This window comes from Caenorhabditis briggsae, assembly GCF_000004555.2.
Source record: "Caenorhabditis briggsae complete genome, chrV, whole genome shotgun sequence".
NCBI classification, from domain to species: domain Eukaryota; kingdom Metazoa; phylum Nematoda; class Chromadorea; order Rhabditida; family Rhabditidae; genus Caenorhabditis; species Caenorhabditis briggsae.
In genome coordinates, this window is record NC_013488.2 from 10,228,729 (window position 1) to 10,243,187 (window position 14,459).

Below are 14,459 nucleotides of genomic sequence, written 5' to 3' on the forward strand. Positions count from 1 at the left end.
GGAAGATAAAGCCAACATGGCAGAGGAGAAACGAGGTCATGAATAATTAATAGCTGGAATTGGAATATGTTGAAAAAGTACTTCAAAAAGGTTCTAGTTTTTGTAGATCCTCGATCCTATGAGAAAGTGTAGAAGGAAAAAGAAGAACATCGGAAAAGGTGGAAGAGAAAAAATAGAAGGAATTTCAGGAGCACAAAAAAAGGAAAAGAGAGGGAGGCGCCAATTTGAATGGACATTTTTGGGGTAGAGTGGGGGGATAGAAGGAAAATGAAGTAGGACAGGTACATTTATTTTCAATTGCTCTTTTCTTTTGAATCGAAAAAAAGTTGAAATTTGAAAAGTGCGGATTTATTAAATTTTTTGATAATTCTCTTAAAATGTGATGTAGTTAAACTACTAGAAAATCAGGATGACGAAATTTAATATTTCAAAACTTGACTCATTCACAACTACACTGTTATTATGAACTTTCCTTTTATTTGCAGTTGGAAGGTAATGTCTGCAGTATTCAGTATTTTGAATTTTCATTATTTTCAAACGGGTATCAAATTCCAAAATGAAGCACCGCAATGGGGTGGTTTTGCATAACAATTGCAATGAATCCGTAGCTCTATAAATAGTAAACGAAAAGAAGATGAGAATATCGTGGCACTCGACGATCAGTCTCCAGGAACAATGCTTCAAGAAATAGAAGAAACTGAATAGATGATTGGAAGACACGGAAGGATTCTGGCGAAAGTCTGTAGACGGACATAGAGGGAGTCAGATTAATAATGAGCTGCAGGGAAGAAGTTGAAGTAGTTGAGAAGACAATTATCTGGTGGACCTTGAGCAAAAGAGAAAAAAAGAAACGAAAAAACAAAAAGAAACAAAACAAAAGGTGAGAGGGAAGAAAAGTGTCAAAGAAATTAAAGACCAGAAGTCTCTGAATGGGAAAAAAAAGAAACTTCGATGGGTATTCATACTGACGAGTACAAGTCAATTCCACAGAAGAAGAAATGGGCGGAGCTTCCTCATCATTTGCATGAAATGAATGATGAGAAGAGAGAGGAAGGGTCACTTGGTATTAGAATACACAACTCAGTATAATTATAATGACTTTTGATGACTTGAAAAAAGAGAAGAGAGAAAAACTGAATCCTGCATAACCTGGAGATGATTACCGGATTCTGGAAATAATTAGGTTCGTTATGAAAAAAGAAAACAACGGAAGCTTTCAAGACTAGGCTCGTTTCTTATTTTACTTTTTTCTCCAGATTTGTTTATTATTTTGTTTTCTTTGAAATAATAATATCAGAAATTCAGAGCTTTTGGATGCCCCGAGATCCCCGAATAAAAAAGTCTTGATCGGATTAGATTTGAACGCAAAAAGACCTCTTTCGTCGGATTCTTTCTAATCCGATTTTCCGGAAGGTCTTCTCTGTTTCAGAAGAAAACGAAATAAAAAAGGACACACATACGCATCCACGAACAGAAGATAAGAAGAAAAAGACACGGGGATACATTGAAATTGAATTGAATTCAGGCGATGATGTCCCGAGATTTGTCAGCAATTCATGCGTGCTTTGTTATGCTACTGCTGCTTTTTCTGTTGCTCCAGTAGTCGATGGAAGAAACGATGAGCCTTCTTCTTCTGTGCAGCACATAGACAAATGCACAAGGCTCAACTTTTAATCGTTTTACTGAATCTCTTTTTCGGAACGAATTAGCTGTGAAGATACTCTTTAGACAGCTCGAGACGAGAGAAGTAGGCGACGATGAGCCAGTGCTCATTTTCTTCAGACAATGATGGGTGATTTAGATTTTAGGACACAGGATATAAAATAAATGTCATGTGGCTAGGTAGGATCTGTTGTATCATCTAGATATTTTATTCGTTTTGGGAATTCTAGAATCGGAAAATGTTGTATTTTGTATACAGTCCTAGTTTAGTATTTGGTGGCATTTGCAATTTGTATACTCTGAACGAAATATCGTATTAACTGTAAGTGTCCTTCACTTTTAACTGTGAGCCAATTTTTCTGGGTTCTTGCCAAAGATATGAAAAAGTTGTCAACTGATGAAGTTTTTATCAAATTATCACAAACTTTGACACTTTTTTGATATTTTGCATAGGAGCCAAGAGAAATCAGCTCAAACTTGATAGTGTGCGGGTCTATTTTAAATTTTAAGGTATTGAATATTCTCAAAGTTTGAAATATCATTAAAGATCTAAAAAGATAATTAAAGTTTTTAAGATATGTTTTGGTCATGACTCGTAAAACCTAACGCATGTTGGATAAAATTGAATTGCATATTTATCGAAGTTATCAATTAATTAAGTGTACTGTAGAATGTCCCAAAGAAGTAATTTCTTGATAGAAAGCCATCAGAGTATTTACACATTCTTAAAAAACACAAAGCACATAGAAACTGAAGACCTATAGAAACCTCCGGTAACGAACAACTCCAGCAGAACGAATTCTCAGAAAAAAAGAACAAAAGATTTTGGAAAAAAAACCACAGGCGAAGCGAATAAATAACGAGAGATAATTAGAGTGAAGCAGGGAAACGGAGAATTTATGGAAGTGGCGATGTGCACGTTGTGTATTTTAGTGTTTCTGAACTAGGGGAAAAAATGAAATCAGAATCTTTGGGGTGGCAAAAGAAGAGCAAGAATAGAACGGAAGTACACAAGCGGAATGTAATGTAAATTAGAGAATGTAAAAAAGGGGAAATCGAGGAAAAAGGAAAATGGAGATTAAAAACAGCTAGGAACGGGTGCAATGAGATTGAAAGAAAAAGAAATACAAAGGGATGAAACCTTAGGTGCCAACTAACAGAATGATGTCAAACTTTTTTAAAAGCTAGATGAAAAAATGAGTGGATTTGATTGACAGAGGCCTACACAATATTTTTAATCAAATAGCCAAAACTCCCACATGATTCAATAATTCGGCCAATGTAATCATGTTTAAAAATGTAGGAATAACTTATGGACTTTTTTATGTTCAAAAGTCTAGATTTCTTTAATATGATAAAATACCGTAAAACCTGCATTAGAAGGGCCAGCACTTCTATTGTTTCAAGCAAATTTCCGAGAGCCCTTCTAATACAGGTTTTACGGTATTTCGAAACCAAAAAAAACTACGACATATCTAGAAACAAAATCGTCTACGATTGTTGTCAACTTCAGACCTCCATTCCTGAACTTCTCGAAAACAAGGAAATTGTGGAAATTGTTCGTTCCTGCGTCTTTTTTGTGGCTCCGCGGCAGTGAAAAAGTATACACTAGGGACACTAGAATAGGGGTGTGGTTTGAAAAAACAACACCTGATAGATGCTGGATGTTCTTGTTTTTGGGTCATTGATGGAGGGTATAAAACTAGAACGAAAAAGGAAACAACAAAAAAGGAAACCGGCCACAAAACGTCGGAAAAACGAGACAAGGAGTAGGGGAAGAAGAAGCCGCTAATAAATGGGCATTGAATGAGAGCACTAGTCCCAAAGGGAATGATAAGGCAATGGTAGTAGATTCGTGGGATACCGTTGAAATGACGCAAGGAGTGGTCTTCGGGAGATGGCTTATCATATTCGAATCTTTCGAAATGATGTTACTCCAATTTCAGAATTTTTGGGTGTCCTGTTCTCTTTCTGAACACATAGGTTCCCTAAAATGGCCATAGCTTAGAACTCAGAACTGAATTATAAATAGAAAGTATACATAGTAATAGAAACAGCTTTCTAGCGAAAAAAAATTCGGCATCTATCGTTCCGAGTTTCAGGGCAAAATATGCGGAGCAGCCAGCACAAATCCCGGACAAGAGGAGTTTGGAGTCCCGAGAGAGATTGTTCTGTAAACTACGGAAAGAGAGAGCCCTCAACACAAAAATGGAGTGGTTTTGGGGTGTAAGAAGTCGAAGGGAAAAATGGCACAGACGACTTGTGACACTTTGATAGAGCCTTTTTGGACGGTTGACTTTTTTTCGGTTTTGATTTGTTTACAAAGTTCATTGGGACTCTGAAGAGAGATGAAAAGAAAACGAATTCGAAGAATTTGAAGGATCTAGATGTCCTGTCTTCCCTTGTGACCCAGAATGGTTCTGAATGAGTTTGGGAATTTTCTGGAATGTACTCTTCCCGAAAAAAAACTTTTTGTCATAAATCAAAACAGGCCGTCGGATGAATTCGTTTTTTTCTCGAAAAGTTGTATGTTCAAGATTATATCACGAGAGTGGTTGAACCCGCGAAATCCGTCAATAGTCACGAACGGCAGAGGAATACGGTGTTGGACCTACAGTGTTGGATTTACAGTCTTATCCAATCACCGTCCATTATCAACTCCAAGAGCTAGAATTCACTGGAAACTTTAAAAAAACAGCAAAATGATTGTCAAATGACCTACATCTTCCCACTCGGTTCCTTTTAAGAGAAATTGGAAGAAAATGTAAAAGACATACTAATAAATATAGAGTTGAAGACTAAATGGGCCCATCAGAAAAGTGCTTGAGTCCACTTTTCTCTTCCCTTCCCCACCACCTTGAAACCAAGTCATCGGTCTTCATAACAACGGCGCACTTATTCAACGACAAGGTTTACCCCATAAAACTGTCATATACCCAAAAGAGTCAGAAAAGGAAGAAGAAAATCTTCCAATATGATGTATAGAAGTAAAATAAAATCGAAGAAGGAAAAAGAAAAGGGTCCCGAAGAAGGCAAAAGTCAGACAAAACGGGAAGTGGCTGGTTTGATTTTGAATTGCTCGTCGCCCTTCTTCTCTTCGAAAGAAGACATAATCAGGACCAAATTGTGTGTCGGAGCGTCGGGTGAGTTTTTCGATTCGTTCTTCTCTTCATGCTTCATCAATTTGGCATATCGAATGTTGTTAGTGAATCCCCTTTCCTCCACTTTTGATTTCTATGTGTGTGCAAGAAGTTAAAAGGGGGAAGAAGAAGGAACATGATTACATAAATGTCCTGATGACGTGATGATGGGTAGAAGGAAAGAGGACATATTTAAATAGATGATGACGGGAGTAATCTCTGAAGTTTTGATTATGAGGCGAAGTGTTGGGAGCCAAGAAGGGACACATTCAAACACGAGATTCGAATGGATTTTTAATAAAAAAAGAAATCTAGAGAATTTTACAGTAATCCAATATTTTTCTATTGAATTGTGTCTCAGAAATTATTTGGAAATGTTATTGGTGGTAAGGGATTCCCGAATGATCTCTGACGAGAATCTCAACTTTGGTTGAACTCTAGAATCTCTTGGCACTAGCATTCTACTTGCAAAAAGTGAGAAGACGTTCTGAGGGAACGAAAAATTTGAGCAAAGAAGAAGAATTCATATTCAGAAAATGGTTTTGAAACAAAATGTTCTCCTTTGCGAAAAACTCGCTCCCCTTGAATTTATGAGATTTCCTCCCGTTTTTTTTCGACTTGTGTACTTTTCCATAAATCATCAAATTCTGGTATGTCTGTGTGTGTTTTTTTTCTAAAAGTATAGGGAAAAAGAAAATGAAAAAAAAAAAACAAAAAAGAGTAAGAGAACGAGAAAATCTACGATTCGAAACCCCTTCCCAACGCCGTCAGAAGAGCAGCTCAGGAGAGAGCAGGAGGTCCAGTTGTGGCTTCAAGCAGACATAGAGAAGAGAAAAAAACGGGAGGCATGGGAGGGCTCAAACCGAAAAAAAAAACAATTACTCGCCTAATTACGTGTCTAATTATATTCGTTCGTGTTCTACGTCGTCTCCTGTACAAGAAAAGAAAGAAGAAGTCGAGTGAATAAGTGAAAAAAGAAGAGAAGAATGGGTATACTTGTTACTCTCACGCCGTCAGAAGACAACATATCCAAAACAGCTTACTAAGCTGTTTTTTTTCGACAAACGAGAAAATTTCGAGTACAATTAAACTTCCAATTACTATGTATCATCAGTTAGGATTTGCTGAAAGATGCACACTGTAATCCCGTATTTGCTTTAATATAAGCCCTTCCAAACCGTCAACTTTGACCTCAATTATCTTGATTTCTGTGAAAGTATCAAACATTTGTCAACTGATAAAATATTAGTGATATTATGATAAACAATTTACCAGTTGACGCGTTTTTGATATCTTTTATAGGAATCGTGATAATTGAGCTCAAAGTTGACTGTTTGGGTGGCCTTCTATTTCCGAGATCTTCCAGCGTCAATTTGAGTGCTTAATGAAAACGTTTGAGCATTATGGAAGCCCAAAAAGTTTTAATAATGAAGACATTTTTATGTCTCGAAAAACTGTGCTTTCCTCCTCTCCATCCCTGTCGCATTGGACTTCAAATTGAATTCGAGAAGCGGATGCTCTCTTAGGAAGTCAAGGACAACATACGAAAAGAGCGAGCATTGAATTCAAAAAAGCAACGATAAACTCATTTTTCAACGCTATCATAGACATTTTATCCAGAATCCGCTGGTGAAACAAAATGAAAATGGACACTCTTCCCAAAAACAATGCCACAAATAGAATACTCAAACTTCAAAGTTCTGAATAAATCAGTTGAAAGTACAAGACATGCACACATGGATGACTTGTAGAAAATGGGGTGTGCCCAGACAAAAGAAGAAACGGGTCAATGTTAGTCATTTACTTGTGAAAAGAAAAACATAGTACAAAAAGTAGGAAATATCATATTCTGAGGTAAAAGTGTGACAAGTCATTGTCAGGTTATTATTCAGAGTCCGAGTCGATTACCACACGGGACCTCTTCTTCGTTGGTTGTTTCTTCTTGGCAAACGCATCCTCGTCACTGTCTGAATCGTTTGATGAGAACTCATCTCTCTTCTTCTTCTTGGGTGATGGCGATTCCTTAGACTTCTTGATGGAGACTTTTTCGACTTCAACGACTTCTTCCTTGGTTACTTTCTTCGATGAGCTGAAAATGCTGGCAACTGGTCCCTTCTTCTTCTTCTCTATTTCTTTTTTCGCGGGAGATGTCTTAACTGAAGATGTCTTTATCGGAGATTTTTTCGCTTGCGACTGCTTCACTGGCGAAGATTTGACAGGAGACTTCTGAAACAAGGGAATCAAACGAACAGTTTTTTTGAAGATATCTTACCTTCTCTTTACTTTTCTCCGTCTTTACAACATCCTTCTTTTCGTCGACTACTTTTGGATTTTCTTTGGAACTTCCTTCCGAAGCGTTCGTATTATTCAAGTCAGCTTTTTCTTCCTCCTCATCTTCTCCGTCCATATCATCGTCATCTTTCTCATCATCTTGCTCAATTTTCTGATTTGAGAATATCTCTTGATTACGGTACATTTCAAGAACTTGTTCAGAAGATGTTGCGTCATCAGGATTCTTATCATCACGAATACGAAGGAACCGAGGGAATCTTAAAGAAATTCCTTTGCCATCTTCAGTCAAACCTCCAGCAGCTTTGTGGCGAGGCGATATAGTAATGTCAGCACATTTAACTTCGAAAACAAGATGAGGAGCAAAAATATCGTCCGGTTTCAGAGTTGGGTCGAATTGATAATACACTGGGGCACGATCGATTTTCTTTTCTTGAAGAATTTTGAATTGCTCCGAAAGATCCTCATCGGTGAATCCTGTTCCAATCTTGCAGACACTTTCATATTCTTCTGTAGTTGGATTATAGCATCCAAGAAGATATCCTCCATATACTCCAGTTCTTTTTCCGTTTCCAACGTATGCACCCATCACAACAAGATCCAAAGTATCTCCGACACCATCGACGTAGTCTTTCTTCATTTTCAGCCAACTTTTCGAGCGACGAGAAATCTCATAAGTTGCTTCAGTATCAAGTGTTTTGATCATAAGACCCTCACATTTGTTTTGAATCGCCTCGTCGAAGAATGAGTTGATTTCGTCAGTGTCCATGGTGTCGACAGAAGTTGCAAAATAGAAACTGCCTTCAATCTTTTTGAAATTTTTACGTAGCAATTCTCGTCGTTTTCGAAGTGGTTGCCGGACGAGGGACTCTCCATTGAAGAATAGAAGATCGAAAAGGAAAACACCGACTTTGACACCATTGTCATCCGTTGCATTCTTTCGCTTCCGGGTGGTCAGTACTTGGAATGGGAGAATCGCTCCAGACTCATCGATTGCGACAACTTCTGCGTCTACGATGAACGATTCAACTCCTTCGCCGATGCAAGTTGAAATCTTCTCAATGATATCTGGGTATTTGGAAGTATTGTTCTCTTGATTACGACTGTAGATGAAGATCTGTCCATCTTCTCTCTTGTGTATTTGACCACGTTCACCATCATACTTCCATTCACAAGTCATCGTTTGGTTTCGGAATCTACGCATGATCTCATCGATTCCCTTTGTTGGATGGGCTAACATTGGTTTCAGTGGAATTCCCGGAGTCAGCTTACACTTCTCCTCGAGAACTTCTATGCCTTCTGACAGAGCCACTTCGATTATACGGTTGTAATTGGGGCACTCACTGTAAAACATTAAACTGTAACGGAGAAGTCAAATCGTTTGAAATTACCAATAAGCAGTTTTCACTCGCTTCACATTCGTGTCCTTCAATGCGTCTAATTTTTCTCCAGTCATTTTCTTCTCACTTTCTGCTTGCTTGGCAAATGTGAATGCATGTCCGAGAGCGGATAGAACACTTTGCTCGCCGAGCCCTATCCTCATTTTTCCTGCGAGCATTCTAACTAGGAATCGTGCTTCGATTCCTTGACAAGCGATTAGTAACGCACTGATAGCATCTACTTTTTTGTTCATGGCTGAAACTCCACTAAGTTTGGCAATTTCTGTAAGCTTATTGAAAACAGTCGGAACAGTCAATGCTTTTGGAACGGCAAGCATCTTTTGATTGGAACGCGATTGCTGTGCAACTGTTCCCAAATCTCCTTTGATCCGCAGATCCTCTTTGATCTTGCTCTCAGTTCTACCGGTTGCTTTAGCAACAGCCTGTAAATTTGGTTTTGTTAAATATTTAGAATAGTCAAAAATAGACGTGTTACCTTGATCAGTGAGTTTTCGGCAACACCCAGCTCCAAACCCTCATAGGATGGTCCAAGTTGATTAACTGACATGTAAACACATGCTGTCAGATCTTCTGGTGAAAAATCGAGAACTTTAGTAAAAAACTGGGCGAGTTCATCAATCTTCTTCTTTCCCGACAAATCCTCAATTTTTTCCAGGGTTTGCGCGAAGTCTTTATAGGGAACTCTGTAAAAAAACTTATTACTACTTGGAAATAACTCGATGAACATACTTTGTTCCTTTCGCCCATTCCACAGCCGCTTTTCCTGCTTTTGAGAAGAACATCTGGAAATTGCGAAATTTATTTGAAAAACGAAAATATGGTGAAAGTTATATTTACGGTTGAAAGACAAGTTGAGAACATATTCGAAAATCCTGAAAATGTTTTTTATCGTTTTTGATAACGGCTTCTATGAATACAGAGATGGATTCATGAGTTCTTGGTCGATAATGCGACTGAGCGAGAAGACGTCGAAAATTCGCGTTTTTTCGAATTTCGCGCACTTTGTATGGAGCGCGCTTACGCAACATGTGAGAGAGCGTGTAAGACGAATAGACGCAGCGTGAGACTCTGTCTTTCCCACATTTCGAGGCCAGAAGCTGATGTTAAACAGTTCTGAATGTGTTATTTATCGGACATAGGTTTGAATATAATAATTACAGAATGCTCCCAAAAGAACAAGTCAATTCTCTGCTTCAGAAGGAATCCCAAATACTTGAGAAAGTTTTTCTTCTGGTCAGATGTACCAAAGGGGTTGAATGGAAATATCAGCAACCACGATTGACATCAGCTGAAGAATGGATTCTGAAAGCTGATGAAATTATGTCTGACCTTGAAAAACTGACAGATGATATTGTGCTTGCTGAAAGTTTCAAAGAGGTATTATTGCATGAAATGTGAAACAAGCTAAGCAGTATTTTTTCAAAAGATCAATTTAACCGAAAGTGCTCAGCTGACGAAACGGCTCATCGATGTATCCAACGCAATCAATAATATCACGAAGAACATGTACAAAATCGTCAACCACAGCCAAAATGAGCGTCTGTTTGCTGCGTAAGAGTCGTGAATGTATTCTGAAAACATTATACTTTCAGAAAAGTTGTAGCTCAGCAACGTATCAAAACACTGTTGGTAGATCAAGAAGAAGCAGAGAAGCTTCTTGAATATCGGACTAACTTCATTCGACAAAACGATGAGAAGAAAAAACAAGAATTGAAAAGAATGCGGGAGACAGAAATTATCGAAGAAATGCGTTCTCAGGCTTTGAAAGAACACAAAAGTAAGATATGTTTTCCTTGGAAGCTTTTTTATCTATTGGTTAAAGAATATCTGTCATCACTGGAAGCCGTCAAAGCACTGGGAGAAGTTGAAGAAAACACTGTCATATCAAACGATTCACTCGCAGATGATGTCACGCTTACAGAAGGGCATCTTGAAATCAGAAAAAGACGACGTTCACGAAGTCTAACTCGCAAAGTCGTCGGCACCATCAAAGTTTAAAAATTAAAATATCTCTTATACAGTGTCGTTGATTTTCAGAAAACCATTCGCAGAAGTGTGTCACTCTTCAATAATCACCGAGATCATCACCAGAATCCAACTCCTAAAATTTAATGTTTCAAGATTCTCCCACTGTTTATATTGCTCGGAACTCTCACTTTCTGTGAAATATTATTGCCAAAATATTACTTTGTACTAAAATTGAATCTCATTTTTCATGATTGAATAAAAGAGTTCAGCGTTCAAGCATCTTTTGCACCGATTCCATTGTATATCCTTCATAATACTTCACCATGAATGTTCATCTGCTTCTTGAATCACTCTATGAAGTAGAAAAACCAACAGAACCAGTAAAATTAAACTGACTGCATCACGGTTTTTAGTTGCTGTTTCAGTGTTTTTCTTCTGAAATGTCTAAGGCTCGTTTTGAAAAAAGCTTTAGTATTTAACTAACATCCTCAGTGGCATACATGCAGAACACTCAAAGCTGTGCAGTACTGCCGGCAGTGATTACTCTGTCTTATTTTTCAAAATTAAAACTGCTGGCAATATTCAGTGAATGTAAAGCGTCATGCGGCATACATGCGAAAAGGCATGCGGCGCCTTGCATTTTCTCGCCCCGCCCACTTTCATTCGAATATGTTTTCAAAGAGGTTTTTTGAAAATGAACGTTTTCTTCAAAACCCTCTGAATTTCTGAAATTTTCTCTATAAATTTTGTACGCATATTGCTTTTAGCGTATTATCTCGCTTCTGAAATGCTTTAAATAGGTTAAACCTTTGATTATTCCAGAAAGATGGCAGCTACTGTATCAGATCCTTACGAACAAATACCAGCTGCTCCAGCAGATGAAGAAATCGGTATGTGGTTAAATAGAATATATGATTTTATATCTTTTTTCTAGAAGACAGACCAGAAGCGGACAAAAAAGCTCTACTCAACCAAGTGTTCAGGTCGCTAAAACGAGCACAAGACCTTTTTTATCATGATTATACACAACCACCTCCAATGCCAGAAGAAAAGTGAGTTTTGATTTGACCGTTAAATTTTTCTCTCACTATCGAAGTTTAATTTTCTAAAAATCAAATTTTCGCTGAATGCAACTCAAGATTTTTTAGTGACAATCTCATACGATCTATAAAAAGAACGCATGAATATGGAAGTGTTATCAAAAAAGTCGAAGAAGCGAAAAAACGAAGAGAAAACGAGATGCTGGCTCTACCTACTTCCCAACCTTCTGTTGGTGCTGGATCAGTAATTGCTGCAGCTGGAACTCCATTGGCTATTACGGATGGAACTGGAAAATTGGTGAATCAACAAGCATCATCCCAGAAAGGAAAACTGTTGCCTTTGGTACCTCTGGGCAGTAATCAAAATGGAGAAGACAAAACAACTCGGTCTCTCCTTCCATCAAAAGCGCCAATGATGATGAAGCCGAAATGGCACGCACCATGGGAGTTGTATCGCGTCATCTCTGGTCATACTGGATGGGTTCGAGCTGTGGATGTTGAGCCTCAAAATCAATGGTTCGCTACAGGCGGTGCTGATCGAATTATCAAAATCTGGGATCTAGCCTCGGGTGGTCTCAAGTTGTCCCTAACCGGTCATATCAGTTCAGTGAGAGCTGTAAAGGTTTCGCCAAGGCATCCTTTCTTGTTTAGTGGAGGAGAAGACAAGCAGGTTTCGTATTTTTTTTCTCGCTAATTATTGCAAATTCTTTTTTCAGGTGAAGTGTTGGGATCTTGAGTACAACAAAGTTATTCGTCATTATCATGGACACTTAAGTGCAATCCAAGCTCTTTCTGTTCATCCATCTCTTGATATTCTTGTCACATGTGCTCGTGATTCAACGGCTAGAGTTTGGGACATGAGAACTAAAGCTCAAGTTCACTGTTTTGCTGGTCATACAAACACTGTCGCTGACGTCGTCTGCCAATCAGTTGATCCGCAAGTCATCACAGCCTCACATGATGCGACTGTACGTCTTTGGGATTTAGCTGCTGGTCGATCGATGTGCACACTCACTCATCATAAGAAGTCGGTCAGAGCTTTAACGATCCATCCAAGGCTGAACATGTTTGCATCTGCGTCTCCCGACAATATTAAGCAATGGAAGCTGCCAAAGGGAGAATTCATGCAGAATCTATCTGGTCACAACTCCATCATCAACACTTTATCTACCAACGACGACGGAGTTGTTGTATCAGGAGCTGATAACGGATCTCTTTGTTTCTGGGATTGGAGATCTGGATTCTGCTTCCAAAAGATGCAAACGAAACCTCAACCAGGATCTATCGAGTCTGAAGCTGGAATTTATGCTTCATGCTTCGACAAGACGGGTCTCAGGTTTATCACTGCCGAAGCTGACAAGACTATCAAAATGTACAAACCGGATGACTCAGCGGTGAGAGAAATAATAATATTATTAATATGTCAAGAACTATTTCAGACCGAAGAATCTCATCCAATTGTATGGAGACCGGAAATCGTCAAGAAGAAGGCTTACTGAAGATATCAAATACTGCTCTCGCTCTCATTGTTGTCTTTTTCAAATTCAATTATCATAAATTATTTTTCCAACAAAAATTAATCTGTTTTCCTTCTTAATAACCGTTGATTCCGGATCATGTTTCTCCAATAATCCTCAAGAATTTGTTTTTGCACGTCATAATTTTCAGATGGCGAATCGCACGGAGAAAACTGCTAAAACTGTTAAAGGAACAAATCCTCAGTTTTTGGTGGAGAAAATCATCAGACAGCGTATTTATGACAGTATGTATTGGAAAGAACATTGCTTTGCACTTACAGGTAACAAAAACCCGCTTAAATTAAACACACTGTGCTTTTCCAGCTGAACTCGTCGTTGACAAAGGAATGGATCTTCGTTATATCGGAGGAATCTACGCTGGAAACATCAAACCCACGCCATTTCTCTGTCTTGCTCTCAAAATGCTACAAATTCAACCGGACAAAGACATTGTACTGGAATTCATTCAACAAGAAGAATTCAAATACATCAGAGCGTTGGGTGCAATGTACCTTCGACTGACATTCGATTCCACAGAAATCTATAAATATCTAGAACCATTGTACAATGATTTTCGCAAGCTTCGATTCATGAACAAAATGGGTCGATTCGAGGCAATCTACATGGATGATTTCATCGATAACCTGCTCCGGGAGGATAGATACTGTGATATCCAGCTGCCACGCCTCCAACGGCGATGGGCTCTCGAAGAAGTAGACATGTTACCACCGTACAAATCACTTCTTGATGGGGATCTTGTTGCGATGTCTGAATCTGATGAGGAGGAAGAAGAGGAAACGAAGAAGGAGAAACCACGATTGACTTCAAGAAGACGTAGTCGTAGTCGTGATCGTGAAAGAGAAGTTGGTGACAGACGAGAAGTACGGGAACGAGAGAAAATGAGAGAACGTCGAGAAAGAGGAGACGATGAGCCAGGCCCAAGCAGCTGTTTGAAAGATCGGGATGAACGAAGAAAGGATCGTGACAGAAGTCGTGAGAGAGATCGCAGAGACAGAAAAGGTTGAATAGATTTCAGTATTATTAAAACCACTTGATTTCTATTTTCAGATGATGAGCGACGAGATCGGAAGAAGGAGTCGTCTTCTCGTCGTGGTGCTGACAATGATGAAGACCGCGAGATTGCAGAGGCGAATGCTCTCCGTGCAAAACTTGGATTGGCTCCCCTCGAGCGATAAATTCGGCTTTTGTTTATATTTACCTTATTTTATTTCATTGCGATGTTTTCTCTCTCTCCCTCCCCCACCCATCTAACAATTTTCGTAATGAATTCTAAAAATGGACGTTGTCACACATGACATTGTGTAAATCGGCATTGCTTATACTTGTGAGCACCAACACCTATTTTCTGTACTTCTCGTCAAACGTAAGTATCGAGACGTCATGTAAGTGCACTTTTGCTTACTTTTTTGTTCGAAACTGCGA

At 38.7% G+C, this 14,459-nt stretch overlaps 4 protein-coding genes across 4 annotated transcripts; 3 read left to right on the top strand and 1 right to left on the bottom strand.

The window, feature by feature from the left end:
• Nucleotides 1–6,686: 6,686 nt before the first annotated feature.
• Cbr-lig-1 lies at nt 6,687–9,273 on the bottom strand (the record flags this gene model as incomplete). The annotated part of the gene is made up of 5 exons (XM_045237582.1): nt 6,687–7,028; nt 7,075–8,434; nt 8,483–8,913; nt 8,967–9,174; nt 9,221–9,273. The coding sequence occupies 5 exons, from the start codon at nt 9,271–9,273 to the stop codon at nt 6,687–6,689; spliced, it is 2,394 nt and encodes a 797-aa protein (XP_045093969.1).
• A 379-nt stretch (nt 9,274–9,652) lies between these two features.
• On the top strand, nt 9,653–10,489 carry CBG09715 (the record flags this gene model as incomplete). Its single annotated transcript, XM_045237583.1, has 4 exons — nt 9,653–9,868; nt 9,918–10,042; nt 10,084–10,268; nt 10,314–10,489. The coding sequence occupies 4 exons, from the start codon at nt 9,653–9,655 to the stop codon at nt 10,487–10,489; spliced, it is 702 nt and encodes a 233-aa protein (XP_045093970.1).
• A 796-nt stretch (nt 10,490–11,285) lies between these two features.
• On the top strand, nt 11,286–12,998 carry Cbr-tag-135 (the record flags this gene model as incomplete). The annotated part of the gene is made up of 4 exons (XM_045237584.1): nt 11,286–11,349; nt 11,394–11,511; nt 11,608–12,169; nt 12,216–12,998. 4 exons carry the CDS (start codon nt 11,286–11,288, stop codon nt 12,996–12,998), a joined length of 1,527 nt encoding a protein of 508 aa, XP_045093971.1.
• Nucleotides 12,999–13,167: 169 nt separating this feature from the next.
• CBG09713 lies at nt 13,168–14,212 on the top strand (the record flags this gene model as incomplete). Its single annotated transcript, XM_002637146.1, has 3 exons — nt 13,168–13,297; nt 13,341–14,036; nt 14,085–14,212. The coding sequence occupies 3 exons, from the start codon at nt 13,168–13,170 to the stop codon at nt 14,210–14,212; spliced, it is 954 nt and encodes a 317-aa protein (XP_002637192.1).
• Nucleotides 14,213–14,459: the final 247 nt, after the last annotated feature.